Raw genomic sequence first — 12,263 nt, 5'->3', positions numbered from 1 at the left:
GGGCTGTGCTAGTATTTGCAGTCGCAGAGTGCCTCAGAGCGGACGGAAACCGCCTTCCCACCTGCAAGATGTAACCTTGGCTCTCATTTCAGAGTCACAGAGACAGAAAGGAGGCAGAAGAGTGGTTCCCAGGGCCGGGGGGAGGGGAGGACGAGGAGTCAGTGTTCACTGGGGGCAGAGGTCGTGGGCGGTGATGAAGTAGTTGTGGGGGGAGGTAGGGGGTGGCTGCACGAGAACAGGAAGAGTGTCCTTAATGCCACCACCGCGTTGTGCACTTGAAAGTGGTCACGATGGTCAATTATATGTTGTGTATATTTGAACACAATTGAAAAAAACAAAACAAGACACCAGACCTGGGAATTGAGCCACCAAGGTAAATTTCACGTGTCCGCGTCTGGGGCGGAGGAGCCCACGCCCGTCCCGGAGTGAATGGCGTGCCCCGGGCCGAGCTCGCCAGCCGGGAGCTCGGCGCCTTTTGCCTGCGGCTGCTCCACACCTGCGTCTACGGGCCGGCTCACCTCTCAGCAGAGGTGGGGGTGGGGGGGGCTTCGACGAGCAGTGCTCTGAGAGGTGGGGGTCCCAGTTTGCTAAGGAAGAGGAGGAAGGCACCCTTCCTGAGCCTTGGCTTATGGGCTGCCTCAGAAAACGGCGCCCCACATGGTCAGATGGCAGGCGAGCCGCGAAGTGTCCCCACTGCCACCCGCACCGGAGACGCGGCGTGGGGAGGGACACCCCCCGAGGGACCCCCCCCACCCAGACCCTTGGTTGAGAGGTCTTCCAGCCCCAGCAGAACTTTGAATAGCACTGTAATACCAGCACGTTTATTTATTATCCATGGAATTATGTAGAAAATCCCTGATTTTAAAAAACCCATGATTTCATTCTAACATCTCTCTCTGGAAATTGAGCTCTTGTCTTGGAGAAAAGAGGATAGGTAACTTTTTTACCCAACGTTATGTAGATCTTGGCGAAATTTGTCAGAAACAGTAGTTTTTGCCGGGTCACGATCAGCCATTTTACTCATTTGAGTCAAAATAGTGCTGTTGACCCAGTAAAACGACGGCAGCCACCTTCAAGCGCGTTGCTCAGAGGTACCGCAGTCAGACCCCAGTTAGTTGTTGGTTTCTCTTGGTTGTGGTGTAATCGCACCCAAAGCGTTGCAGTGGGTTGAGTGTTGCTGTGGTTTATGGTCGGTTTAAAGAAGGTTCTCCTGTGTGTATTGAACAGTCTCACAATATATATGATGCACATTTCAGTTCACTAGTCACTGTAAATCCTTTTTTTGGAACTAGTTAGGTTTTAGAAGAAATAGTCATTTAAGAAGTTTAAACCATTTAATTTAAGAAGGTGTTTTATTGGTGGGGGGACTTTGATCCAATAATTAGATCAGCTTGTAAAAATTAACACCTGTAGAGGCATACCTCATCATATGTGTACATACACGTACCTCATGTGTGTACAGTCATACCTCATAAATGCCACATGTTGTACTTCGGAGACGACATAGCGTTTTTTACAAATTGAAGGTTGGTGCCAGCCCTGCAGCGAGGAAGTCGACTGGCGCCATTTTTCCAACCGCATTTGCTACTTTGTGTCTCTGTGTCACATTAAGGTCGTTCTTGCACCATTTCAGACTTTATCTGTCATGGTGATCTGTGATCAGTGATTTTTGATGTTATTGCAAAAAGATGACAGCTCACTGAAGGCTCAGATTTTGGTTAGCATTTTTTAGCAATAAATTTTTAAATTAGGGTATATAGCTTTTTCTAGACGTAATACTGTTGCACACTTAACAGGCTACAGTATAGTGTAAACCTAACTCTTACATGCACTGGGGAACCAAGAAAAAATCCCGTGACTCACCTTTATTGCTGTGGTCTGGAACCGAACCCACGATACCTCCAGGTGTGCCTATGTCGAGGTGGACCAGTCAGTAGAAACACATGACGCTCTTGTCAGCCAAATGGTATGACATGCCTGGTTCTGTCACAGGCCGGGGACGGTTTTTGTTTTCCTTCCTCTGCTGTTTACAAATCAAAAGTCCTTTAAGAAGTTAACATCAGGGCTTCCCTGGTGGCGCAGTGGTTGAGAATCTGCCTGCCGAGGCAGGGGACACAGGTTCGTGCCCCAGTCTGGGAAGATCCCACGTGCCGCGGAGCGGCTGGGCCCGTGAGCCGTGGCCGCTGAGCCTGCGCGTCCGGAGCCTGTGCTCCGCAACGGGAGAGGCCACAACAGTGAGAGGCCCGTGTACCACACACACAAAAAAAGAAGTTAACATCATATTGGGGAAAACATTCTGATCCTTGGATCCTAACTTAAAATTTCAGAGAGAAGATGGATCTGGGATCAGAAAGTAGAGAGCTAGAGCTTAAACAGAAGTTTTCTTAGTTGGGAAAAAAAAAGGCTGATGCATAAAGAAGAACAGAGGAGCGGACTCACAAAAGTCGTCCATAATTCCCCGTCTCTTGAGGATCTTAAGTTCTGTTGCTCCAGAGTCCTGTGCTAACGCTTGTGCAGACACTTCTAACGCGTATTACAGACACTTGTTGGGTGGGGAACGTGAAGCAGGCTCTGGGAACGGGGGTGTCGTCCGTATGTATCCAAACACCTTCTCCTTAGAAAACAAGAAAGATCTGGGCGCTGAAAGACAAAAATCAGTGCTTTCCGTATGGAAACGTGGTTTTGTGGCAAGATTTTACATAGACTCTTTGCAAAAGCCAAGCTCTCGTGGTGCATTTTGAAGGATCCTTTTCAGTGGCGTGGCCGCTTCGTGAGGCAGTGTCTGTGAGCTAGCTCCACGTGCTCGTACAGTTTTATAAATGGAAGTCATTTCAAACACAAAATGCTTCGCGTGCCTGTGTAACAGTTGTTCTCGGCCAGCAGCAGTTTAGCAATTTGTAGTATTTGGCCGTGTCTGGGGGTGTTTTTGATCACCACGACCGTAGGGCACGATGGAGGGAGGGCTGTGCTGGCGTCTAGAGAGGAGAGGCCAGGGTTGCTGCTGATCATCCTACAGTGCACAGAGCTCCCGTAACAGAGTCGTCGGCCCCGAGTCGGACTCCCTGAGGCTGAGAGACCCCTGTTGGTTAGATGAGAGCTCACTGTTTATAAGCTCTCAGAATGACAGTAAAAGAAAAGGGGGTTGGGCTGGTGTCTGAGTCCGTTCAGGCTGCTAGGACACAGTGCCATAAACTGGACAGCCTAAACAGCAGACGTTTATTTCCCACAGTTCTGGAGGCCGGAAGTCCAAGATCCAGGCACCAGCAGATTCGGTATCTGGTGAGGACCAGATACCGCCGTCTTCCCTGCGTGTAAGGGTTACGCCGCACTGTAGTCTAGTAAGTGTACGTCAGTGTGTTCTTACGCGGCAGCAAGCGGGAGGACTCTCTGGGGTCTCTCTCTGTAAGGGCACTCCACCCGTTCATGAGGGTGGAGCCCTCAAGAGCTCATCACATCCCACTGGCGCCACCATTTACCGTAGAGAGAACGTGAGCCTGAGTTCCTCACGAGAACTGAGTCATCGTCATTACTGCCACTCAATATCAGCCAAAGTCTCCTCAGAGCTACACTCTTCTGCCATACACATCTTTGTTATTGTTTGTTCTGCCCCTTGAATAGTTTTATTTTTCCACTTGGGTATGCTCTGATTTCATAGCTTTTTATTTAGTCTCAAATATCTCCCTAATGCCATCTTACCTGTGAACTCCCCAGAGTTCAAGCAGACATCTCAGGACAAATTTATATTTTGACCGTCCAATTTTCTTTCCATTGTCTACAGAAGTACACAAATACCACCTAATTAAGTGAAGGAGGTAAGTATTTTTGCATGACAAAATTCTGGTAACTACAAATTAAAATCTTGTTAAGACGACAAAGTGAAAACTGGAGCGCCCCAGGAGGCCCCTGTATCAGTTATCTGCCCGCTGCGTAACAAATGACCACAGACTCAGCAGCTAGAAACGACACGCTTATCCTCTCACAGTTTCCCAGGGTCGGGAGACTGGGCACGTGCAGGGCTCCTCTGCGCAGGGTCTCGAGAGGCCGCGTCCTCATTTAGAGCTGAGAAGGGAAGGGTCTTCTTCCAAGCTCACACTGTTGGCAGAACTCAGTTTTCTTGTGGTGGTAGGACTGAGGCGCACAGCTTTCTAAAGACTGCCCCCTTGGTTCCCTGGGCGGTTCATGTGAAGGCCAGCAGAAGAGTCTTTCTCTAGTCCGGTGAGAGTCTTACACAGTGTAACGTAACAATTACGGGAGTGACATCTGGTCACCCTTGCCATGTAACCTAACCGGGGTGTGGCATCCATCTCCTTTGACGTATTCTGTGGGGTAGAAGGGAGTCGTAGGTCCTGCCCACACTGGAGGGGAGGGGATTATACCAGGTGGGACTCACTGGGGGGCCATCGTGGGGTGTGTCCATTATGACAACCTTTCATTCAAATCCTCCCACCTTGAGATGTGCATTTTGTCCTTTTCTCTTTTTCTAAACAAATGGAAATTTAGTTATAATTCAATAATGAAAGACTTGCCACCATAAAGATGCCTGAAAACATATGGCATGGGCTCTGAAGACAGTTCCCAGGCAGCCTGAACCGTTCAGTGTCGGTGACACGATTGAAGGAAGCTGTGGCCCTTCTTGGCCGCTGCCGTTGGGAGTGGATGCACTGACACACGCGTGTGAATTCTGCTCCTTCTGTGGGTAGAAGCGTTCTGTTTGATTGACTTCTGTCCTCTTTGGGCCAGGGCCCTCCTAGGTCTGACTTAGGATTGTGAAGAAAATAAGGCTCTTTCTCCCTGTCTGCCTGGGACACAGAGGCTTCCGAAGTTCTCATCACCCCCTCACTCTACCCCCGAGTTTCTACCTGCATTCCCGGTCCTGTAGACTCGGCCAGACTCATGCAGCCAGTTCTGTGGCAGGACACAAACGACGTAGGTCCTCTCTGTGTCCGTGGGCTGGCTTCCTGACGCCTGGCCGCTGTGTAGAAGTCATGTCAGGGTGACACATACGCTGACGTAGCTCCGCACTGATGTGTGTCTGCCTTCTCAGGGCCACGTGCACCGTATAGGTTCCGTGACGGTCAAGTTCATCCTGAACTTTTACGAGTGGAAGGTGTTATGATTAATCTCTGCTTCAGAACCACAGGTGTTTTCCAGACCATACGGTCGCCCTGCCTGGGGGTGTCAGCGTGCCCGCTGGCCCACCCGGCCGTCTTCCCCGTCTGCCGAGGGGAGGGCGGCATCGGAGGCAGCCCCGTCTGTCCCCCTGCGCAGCAGGATTCCATTCAAGCTCGCTGGCAACTGCGTTGTGATCGTAACGCACACGGGGTTTTCAGTGAATTAAAAATCAGTGATCTCGAGCTTCCCTGGTGGCGCAGTGGTTGAGGGTCCGCCTGCCGATGCAGGGGATGTGGGTTCGTGTTTCGGTCTGGGAAGATCCCACGTGCCGCGGAGCGGCTGGGCCCGTGAGCCGTGGCCACCGGGCCCGCACGTCCAGAGCCTGTGCTCCGCAACGGGAGAAGCCACAACAGTGAGAGGCCCGCGTACTGCAAAAAAAAAAAAAAAAAGAACTGTTAAACTCAAGGAAATCCAGTAACCTAGTTCACCATGAACAAAATATAAAAATAATGTAATTAGGGGCTTCCCTGGTGGCGCAGTGGTTGAGAGTCCACCTGCTAATGCAGGGAACACGGGTTCGTGCCCAGGTCCGGGAAGATCCCACGTGCCGCAGAGCGGCTGGGCCTGTGAGCCGTGGCCGCTGAGCCTGCGCGTCGGGAGCCTGCGCTCCGCGACGGGAGAGGCCGCAGCAGTGAGAGGCCCACGTACCGCAAAAAAAAAAAAATCAGTGTTCTCATTTTCTGTGGCCCCTGAGTTTGTCTCCATTAGTGGTTTATATATGAGTCCATCCCAGCATTATAAAATACACCAACTCATCTTTTTTGGGAAAATTTTCACCTGTATGAATGTGTCTATACACACACACACACACACACACAATTATAAAATCTTTATGTAATCACAAAATACAGCACGGATCAGGCATTAATTACCTTCACATGTACAGCATCCTAAGTATTATATTTTTCAATCATCTCAAAAAGAATGCAGTAAAAAAAAAAATACCGGCAGTGTTTCAAAACTCTCTTCCACTTTCTCCTCTCAGCGTTCTCACAGAAGGTGGCTCCCGCTCCGTAAAGACCTCATCGCCGCGAGGTGAGGCTAAGATGAGCATAACCAGTGACGAGGTGAACTTCCTGGTGTATCGGTACCTCCAGGAGTCAGGTAAGAGGCGGCTTCCCGTCCGTAGGAAATCACCTTCCACGTGCCACGTGCACAGCGAGCAGCCCCTCACCGCTCGGACACCCAGGCTGTAGAAGAGCAGAGCTGAGAACACGCTTGTTCAGAGGATTCGGGGGGGTCGGGGGGGGGGGGAGAGAAGGTTCTGGGGCCTCCCCATTCCTGGCGTGGGATGAGGCAGTGTGTTCTTCTTTCCCTTGACATTTCTGTTCACGTGATATCAGATTGGAATTAAGATCAAGAGCAGTTGGGATAGGTATGGTGAGGGGCGGGGGTGATTTGGGGTCCTGGGCCCCCAGCACAGGGAGGGCATTTATGGGCCAGTGTATATATATGGGGGTGGGGTGATTTGGGGTTCTGGGCTCCCAGCACAGGGAGGGCATTTATGGGCCGGTGTATATATATGGCGGTGGGGTGATTTGGGGTCCTGGGCCCCCAGCACAGGGAGGGCATTTATGGGCTGGTGTATATATATGGGGGTGGGGTGATTTGGGGTTCTGGGCCCCCAGCACAGGGAGGGGCATTTATGGGCCGGTGTATATATATGGGGGTGGGGTGATTTGGAGTTCTGGGCCCCCAGCACAGGGAGGGCATTTATGGGCTGGTGTATATATATGGGGGCGGGGGTGATTTGGGGTCCTGGGCTCCCAGCACAGGGAGGGCATTTATGGGCTGGTGTATATATATGGGGGTGGGGTGATTTGGGGTTCTGGGCCCCCAGCACAGGGAGGGCATTTATGGGCTGGTGTACACATATGGTGTGTATTTTTATGGGGGTGGGGTGGCTTGACAGAAATATATCGTCTCAGTGTTGTGGAGGACAGCAGTCTGAAAGCAAGGTGTCAGCTGGCCGGTTCCTTCTGAGGGCTGTGATGGAGTCTGTCCCAGCCTCTCTCCCAGCTTCTGGTGCTTTCCTGGCTGCCTTTGGCTCTCCTTGGCTTGTAGGTGCATCAGCCCCTGACCCATACCTTCACCTTCATGTGGCGTGCTCCCTGTGTGCATGTACCTCTCTGTCTAAATTTGTCAGGTTTCTCCTTCTGTAAAGACACAGTCGTATTGGATTAGGGGCTCACGGTATTCCAGTACAACCCCATCTTCACTAATTACATCTGCAGTAACCCTTTTCCATATAACGTCACATTCTGAGGAGTACTGGGGGGGTAGGACTTCAACATGTGAATCTGAGGGGACAGAATGCAACCTATAACGGTTTGTTGTGCGCCCATTTAAGCTTTATACGCTTGGTGTCGTGTTGTATATATTCTGCAACTTGATTTTTCAAGACGGAAGCCAATTCCCAGGTCCCACTTGCCAGAAACAAACGTGCTAGGACTCAGGGTGAGCCAACTGTGGGCCCCTGGGACGGGCTCTTTCGGGGTCAGCCCAGAGGGGTGCGATGGGCAGGCCTTGCAGGCAAACCAAATGGCTTGATTCTGATTCTTGACCACATTATTTACCCATTGGAAAAATGGTTATCCTGGGGCTTTCCTGGTGGCGCAGTGGTTAAGAATCCGCCTGCCAATGCAGGGGACATGGGCTTGAGCCCTGGTCCGGGAAGATCCCACATGCCGCGGAGCAGCTAAGCCCGTGCGCCACAACTCCTGAGCCTGCGTGCTGCAACTACTGAAGCCCACAGCGCCTAGAGCCGGTGCTCCATAACAAGAGAAGCCACCGCAACGAGAAGCCCGTCGTGCACCACAACAAAGAGTAGCCCCCACTCACCACAGCTAGAGAAAAGCCCGCGCACAGCAACAAAGACCCAATGCAGCCAAAAAATAAAATAAATAAATTAGAAAAAGAAAAAGTTATCCTGGGCAAAGGGGATGAAATGCATCGGGTATGTAGCATGTTATAAATAAACCAACCTCTCACCACCCAAGCCTGGATCTCTCTTTCTGCTAGCGACCCCAGCTAGCATTATTCATGGAAAGAACACGTTCTTTCTACATATATACTCGAACGTTTGGATTAGCTGTTGTCAGAACATAGTATAAAACATTGATGAGCAAAACAAAATAGGCACTGCCTCACCCCTGTAAATCAGGGAAATCACTACCACTGCTCTGATACCTTAACCTCAGAACTTAACCAGGGAATCTCTCACCTAGGGGAACAACTGTTCCCCTAGCACTGACCTGATAGCTTCCCAGAAACGATTGCAAATGAAAAGTCCATGTACCACACACCCTGTGTCCCTGTAGACTTCCAGCATTGAATTTGGGATTCTTAACTTTTAGAAACACCTCACAAAGGATGAAGGCAAAAGCACTGTCAAAACGTGTAAACAAATCACACGCTGAAATTCCCGTCCCTCTGTTTGTGAAGTCAGGGTAAATAAAGGGTGTGAAAGGAAGCTTTTGTGTGACCCAGAGAAAGGTTTCTCCCGTGGTTGGTTCCTAGGGCCGTGGGGGCAAGAGCGTTGCGGACCTCTTTGAATAAACACAAAAATCTCCACTCCTCCCCCAGAAAGGCGAATGAAACTTCCTTTTTTGGTGTTTGTTTACATTTGTCTCACATTTGTTGGTAAAGTTTCTGTAACCAGGCAACTGAGAAGGACACTTGGGAGACGGCAACGTATAGAATTTCATCAACCATGACTGTATGTAATGTCTGCTGAACTGCTGTCCTAATCGGTCAGACTGCCTGGAGAAAATCCCATAGGTTGGGTGAGGAGTTAAGAGATTACTCTGTGTTCTTCTCATGACTGACTCGAGTACCCCGCGAGGACATGCTCAAAAGGAGAAATGCCTAATGTGTGAGGGTTCATTTTGGGGTGGCTTTACACGTTTATCTCGAATCTCAGAAGCTTTGTTTAAGCCTGTGTTTATTGAGCACCCACCAAGTGCAAAGAACACCTTCTCCTTGGCCTGTTAATGTCTCCTTTCTAGTTTAAAAAAAGAAAAGAAAAAGGAAAGAAAGAAAAAGGTCTCTTGCTTAAGTATCTGTGCTTTCTCTCCTTTACCACCATCAAATGCATTAAAGCTGAGTCCCGTGTTATGAGAAGTGATTCGTTCCTCAACTCCTCCCCGCGTGGCTTCTCTGCTGGAGGAGGTTGAAAGTTCTCTGTCGTGAAGTCCTCAGTAATCCTCGACCTCAGGCTGTGTGTGGAAGAAAGTGGGTGTGGAGGAGGAGGGAGGTGGCAGATGGCGACGACGACCCCGCAGTGAGGCAGAGCTTTGATTCTCTGGTGGATCTGCTCATCGCCTCACAACCAGGAATAGACCCAAAGGGTGTTGCACCCTTTGGTGCAACTCGAGGGACGAGTTCCTTGCAGCCACGGGTGCTCCTGGTCCTGGCACCTGAGCTGACGCAGAGAGTCCTGCACTAAACGTATCACACGTCAGGTGGGATGCTTTCGGCTGCAAGTAAGATAAGCGACAGAACATTTATCCCCCCCAGACAGCAGGAAGGCAGGGTATTGAAATGACACTTTCCTGAAAGTGTTGTGCAAATCCACATCTCACCTCTGCAAACTCAGGAAGGAATCTTGAAAATGGACTTGTTTTGTTTTTCCGCCCTCAAGAGGCAGAATTCGTATCATCTTGGACTCTTCTCTGACCGTCTCCCAGCTGTATATATATTCCACAGCCTTTTCCTTAAAGGCTTGTGGTCGCTGTTCGTTGTTGGAAGCCAGGGCCGTGCCCGTAGGAAGCACTCCCTAAATACTGTTGATGTGTGACATCTCACAGTTGCACTTCATGGCAGCCTGGTGAGTGAAACTGGGTAGTCAGGAAGGCTTTTCAACTCCGCAGGAGGAGACTCTGACCAGCGCTGGCACCAAAGTGGCTCAGTTGGTTTTTGCACGAGTTACGGTAGCCCAGGTTTGAGGGCTAGGAGTCTGCTGGCCTCTGCCTTACCAGGGGTTCATCCTGTGGTCAGATCTGCCGTCTGGGCAGTTTTTAAGGTCACGGCAGAGCATCTTTGCCACGCAGCCTGTGAGTTCCCTTCGTGGTCCGAGCCAAGGCTCACTGCCCGGCACGCATGGAAGCCGGTACGGTGTCGCCAGCTTTTGAGAGGAGGAGGAGGTCTTTTGCGAGGTCAACCTGCAAGGAGACGAGTGAGCAGGGCTCGCGTCTATCTGTCTCCTTGATCCAGCGTTTGGGGCAAAACTCAAAGGGTTGGGGGAAGTTTTGCACTTGGAAGCCGTCTGGCTAGTCTCCAGTCAGTCCACACAAGCTGCTCGCACTGCTGGAAGCCACGTTTTCCTCACGGAAGGGTTTCCTGCTTCACGAAGGGCTCTGGTGGCAGCATTTCTGTTCTCCGAGTTCCACAGACTGAAGACCCTCGGCTCCAGGGTCATCCTGGAGGTGGGTTCTCGTCTTGTGCTGACACAGGGCTGTTTCTGTTGTTGACCAATCAACAACCTGTTTAAGAAGGCAAAACCAGTTTGAGCTGGTCGGTGTTTTCCGCGCTCCTTCACCATGGATGCGTGTCAGCCTGCCCGGGCCTCCGCGAGCAGCTCCTCCAAATGCTGGGCGAATCGTGAGTTCTCCCCCGCTCCTCTTTGTGAATACAGTAGAGGAGCCCAGCGTCGGTGTGAAAAGTGAGGACGTTCGAGAAGTGAGTCTCTGTAAGCATATTAAATATTTCCTCTGGGGCCTCATCCTCAAACCTAAATTTAAAAGTAAAATTGTTCTCCCAGATCCAGTGGGGCAGGGACCCAGTGGACACTAGCTTGGCGGCAGGCAGCTCTTCACACAACCAGGGAGGTTACCTGCCAGGAGTTGCCCAGGCTCTGGTGAAGGAGCTGAATGAATGGGTTTGGAGATCTGTCACAAACAGGCCCGAGTGTCTTGGTTGTGTCGTGTGCACAGGACCGGCTCCATGACGCATGGAGGGAAAGGTGGTCTCATATGGAGTTGTGTCAGTGTCACCATTAATTCTGGAAAGAAGAGAGGTCTGGGGGCTTGGGGCCAGATTCTCCATGACGTTAAATGATGACAAGACCTTTTTCTCATTCATCTCAGTTGGCAGCCTTGGAGAAGGCAGACATGACCTTTCCTTGTTAGATGTGGCTGCTTCTCCCCTCCCCACCCTCATCTGTACCATCTTTTTCTTTTTCTTCCTTCCTTCCTTTCTTTCCTTCTTTCTTTTTCTTCTGTAAGGTATAATTTTCATGCCATAAAATGCACCCTTTTTGGAGTACAGGTTTGCAGTGTTTGCCAAACGTTTACAGTTGTGTAGCCACCGGCACAGTCTAGACACGGAACAGTTCCATCACCCCAAAACGTCCCCCGTGGCCCCTCCCCCCACCGCAGCCCCTGGCAAGCACCGCTCTGCTTCCTGCCCCTGCAGTTTTGCCTCTGCAAGGGTGTCTGAGAAGTGGAACCTTACAGCAGGGAGCCTCGGCAGCCCGGCCTCTCGCGGTGCGTTTGACGGTCGTTCACGCTGGTGCATACACCAGTAGCTCCTTCTTTATTGCTACGTCGTGGTCCATTTTAGGGATGCAGGGCGGTTAGTCCTTCGTCCTGTGTGAGAACATTTGAGTTTTCCCCAGGTTTTGACGATCACAGCTAAGGCTGCTACCAACGTCTGCATACAGGCTTTTGTTGCGCGTGGGTTTTCGTTTCTCTTGGGTTGGGATCTGGGAGTGGGATTGCTTGGCCGTGTGACGAGTGTGGGTTTCGTTTATCAGAAGCCACCACATCCTCTTCAGTCTCACTCAGCAGCCAGGCACTTCACAACCATCAGTGGTTGTATAGGTTTGATTAGAGGTGTAGAGCTAATTGGTGCCTGGGGCACAGGACATGTTGGAAAGTAAGTAAAAGGACACTGTCCCCCGCAGATATATCCACAGGATGCTGATGAAGTTTTACGCTTCCTCTCAGGGTTTAAAATTAGCCTTCGTGAACCTGTACCGGGGTCACAGTTTCCACAGATCTGCTGAGTGAGAGGACATCCACCCGTGCACACCTACTCTTCCTTAAGCAGTGCAGCTTTCTGCAGGAAACTAGGAAATTGCAGCCTGGCCA

The 12,263-nt window shown here is 50.8% G+C and overlaps 1 protein-coding gene across 8 annotated transcripts in view; it reads left to right on the top strand.

The window, feature by feature from the left end:
- The window catches only part of TBL1X (transducin beta like 1 X-linked), a 226,338-nt gene that overhangs the window by 166,685 nt on the left and 47,390 nt on the right, over positions 1–12,263 (top strand). For 6 of the 8 annotated variants that reach the window (XM_067022995.1, XM_067022997.1, XM_059050110.2 and 3 more), the window contains one exon: positions 6,158–6,276. The exons of 1 other annotated variant lie outside the window; for it this stretch is intronic. In XM_067022995.1, the coding sequence (XP_066879096.1) occupies positions 6,219–6,276 (58 nt within the window). In that variant the 5' untranslated portion in view covers positions 6,158–6,218. Of the gene's footprint in view, positions 1–6,157; positions 6,277–12,263 lie in introns of those variants that run through there. One more of the 8 variants, XM_067022999.1, reaches the window with a different exon arrangement.

This window comes from Kogia breviceps, chromosome X (genome assembly GCF_026419965.1).
Source record: "Kogia breviceps isolate mKogBre1 chromosome X, mKogBre1 haplotype 1, whole genome shotgun sequence".
NCBI lineage: Eukaryota > Metazoa > Chordata > Mammalia > Artiodactyla > Physeteridae > Kogia > Kogia breviceps.
Note: the sequence above shows the minus strand (reverse complement) of the source record. Positions and strands in the feature narration are given on the sequence as shown.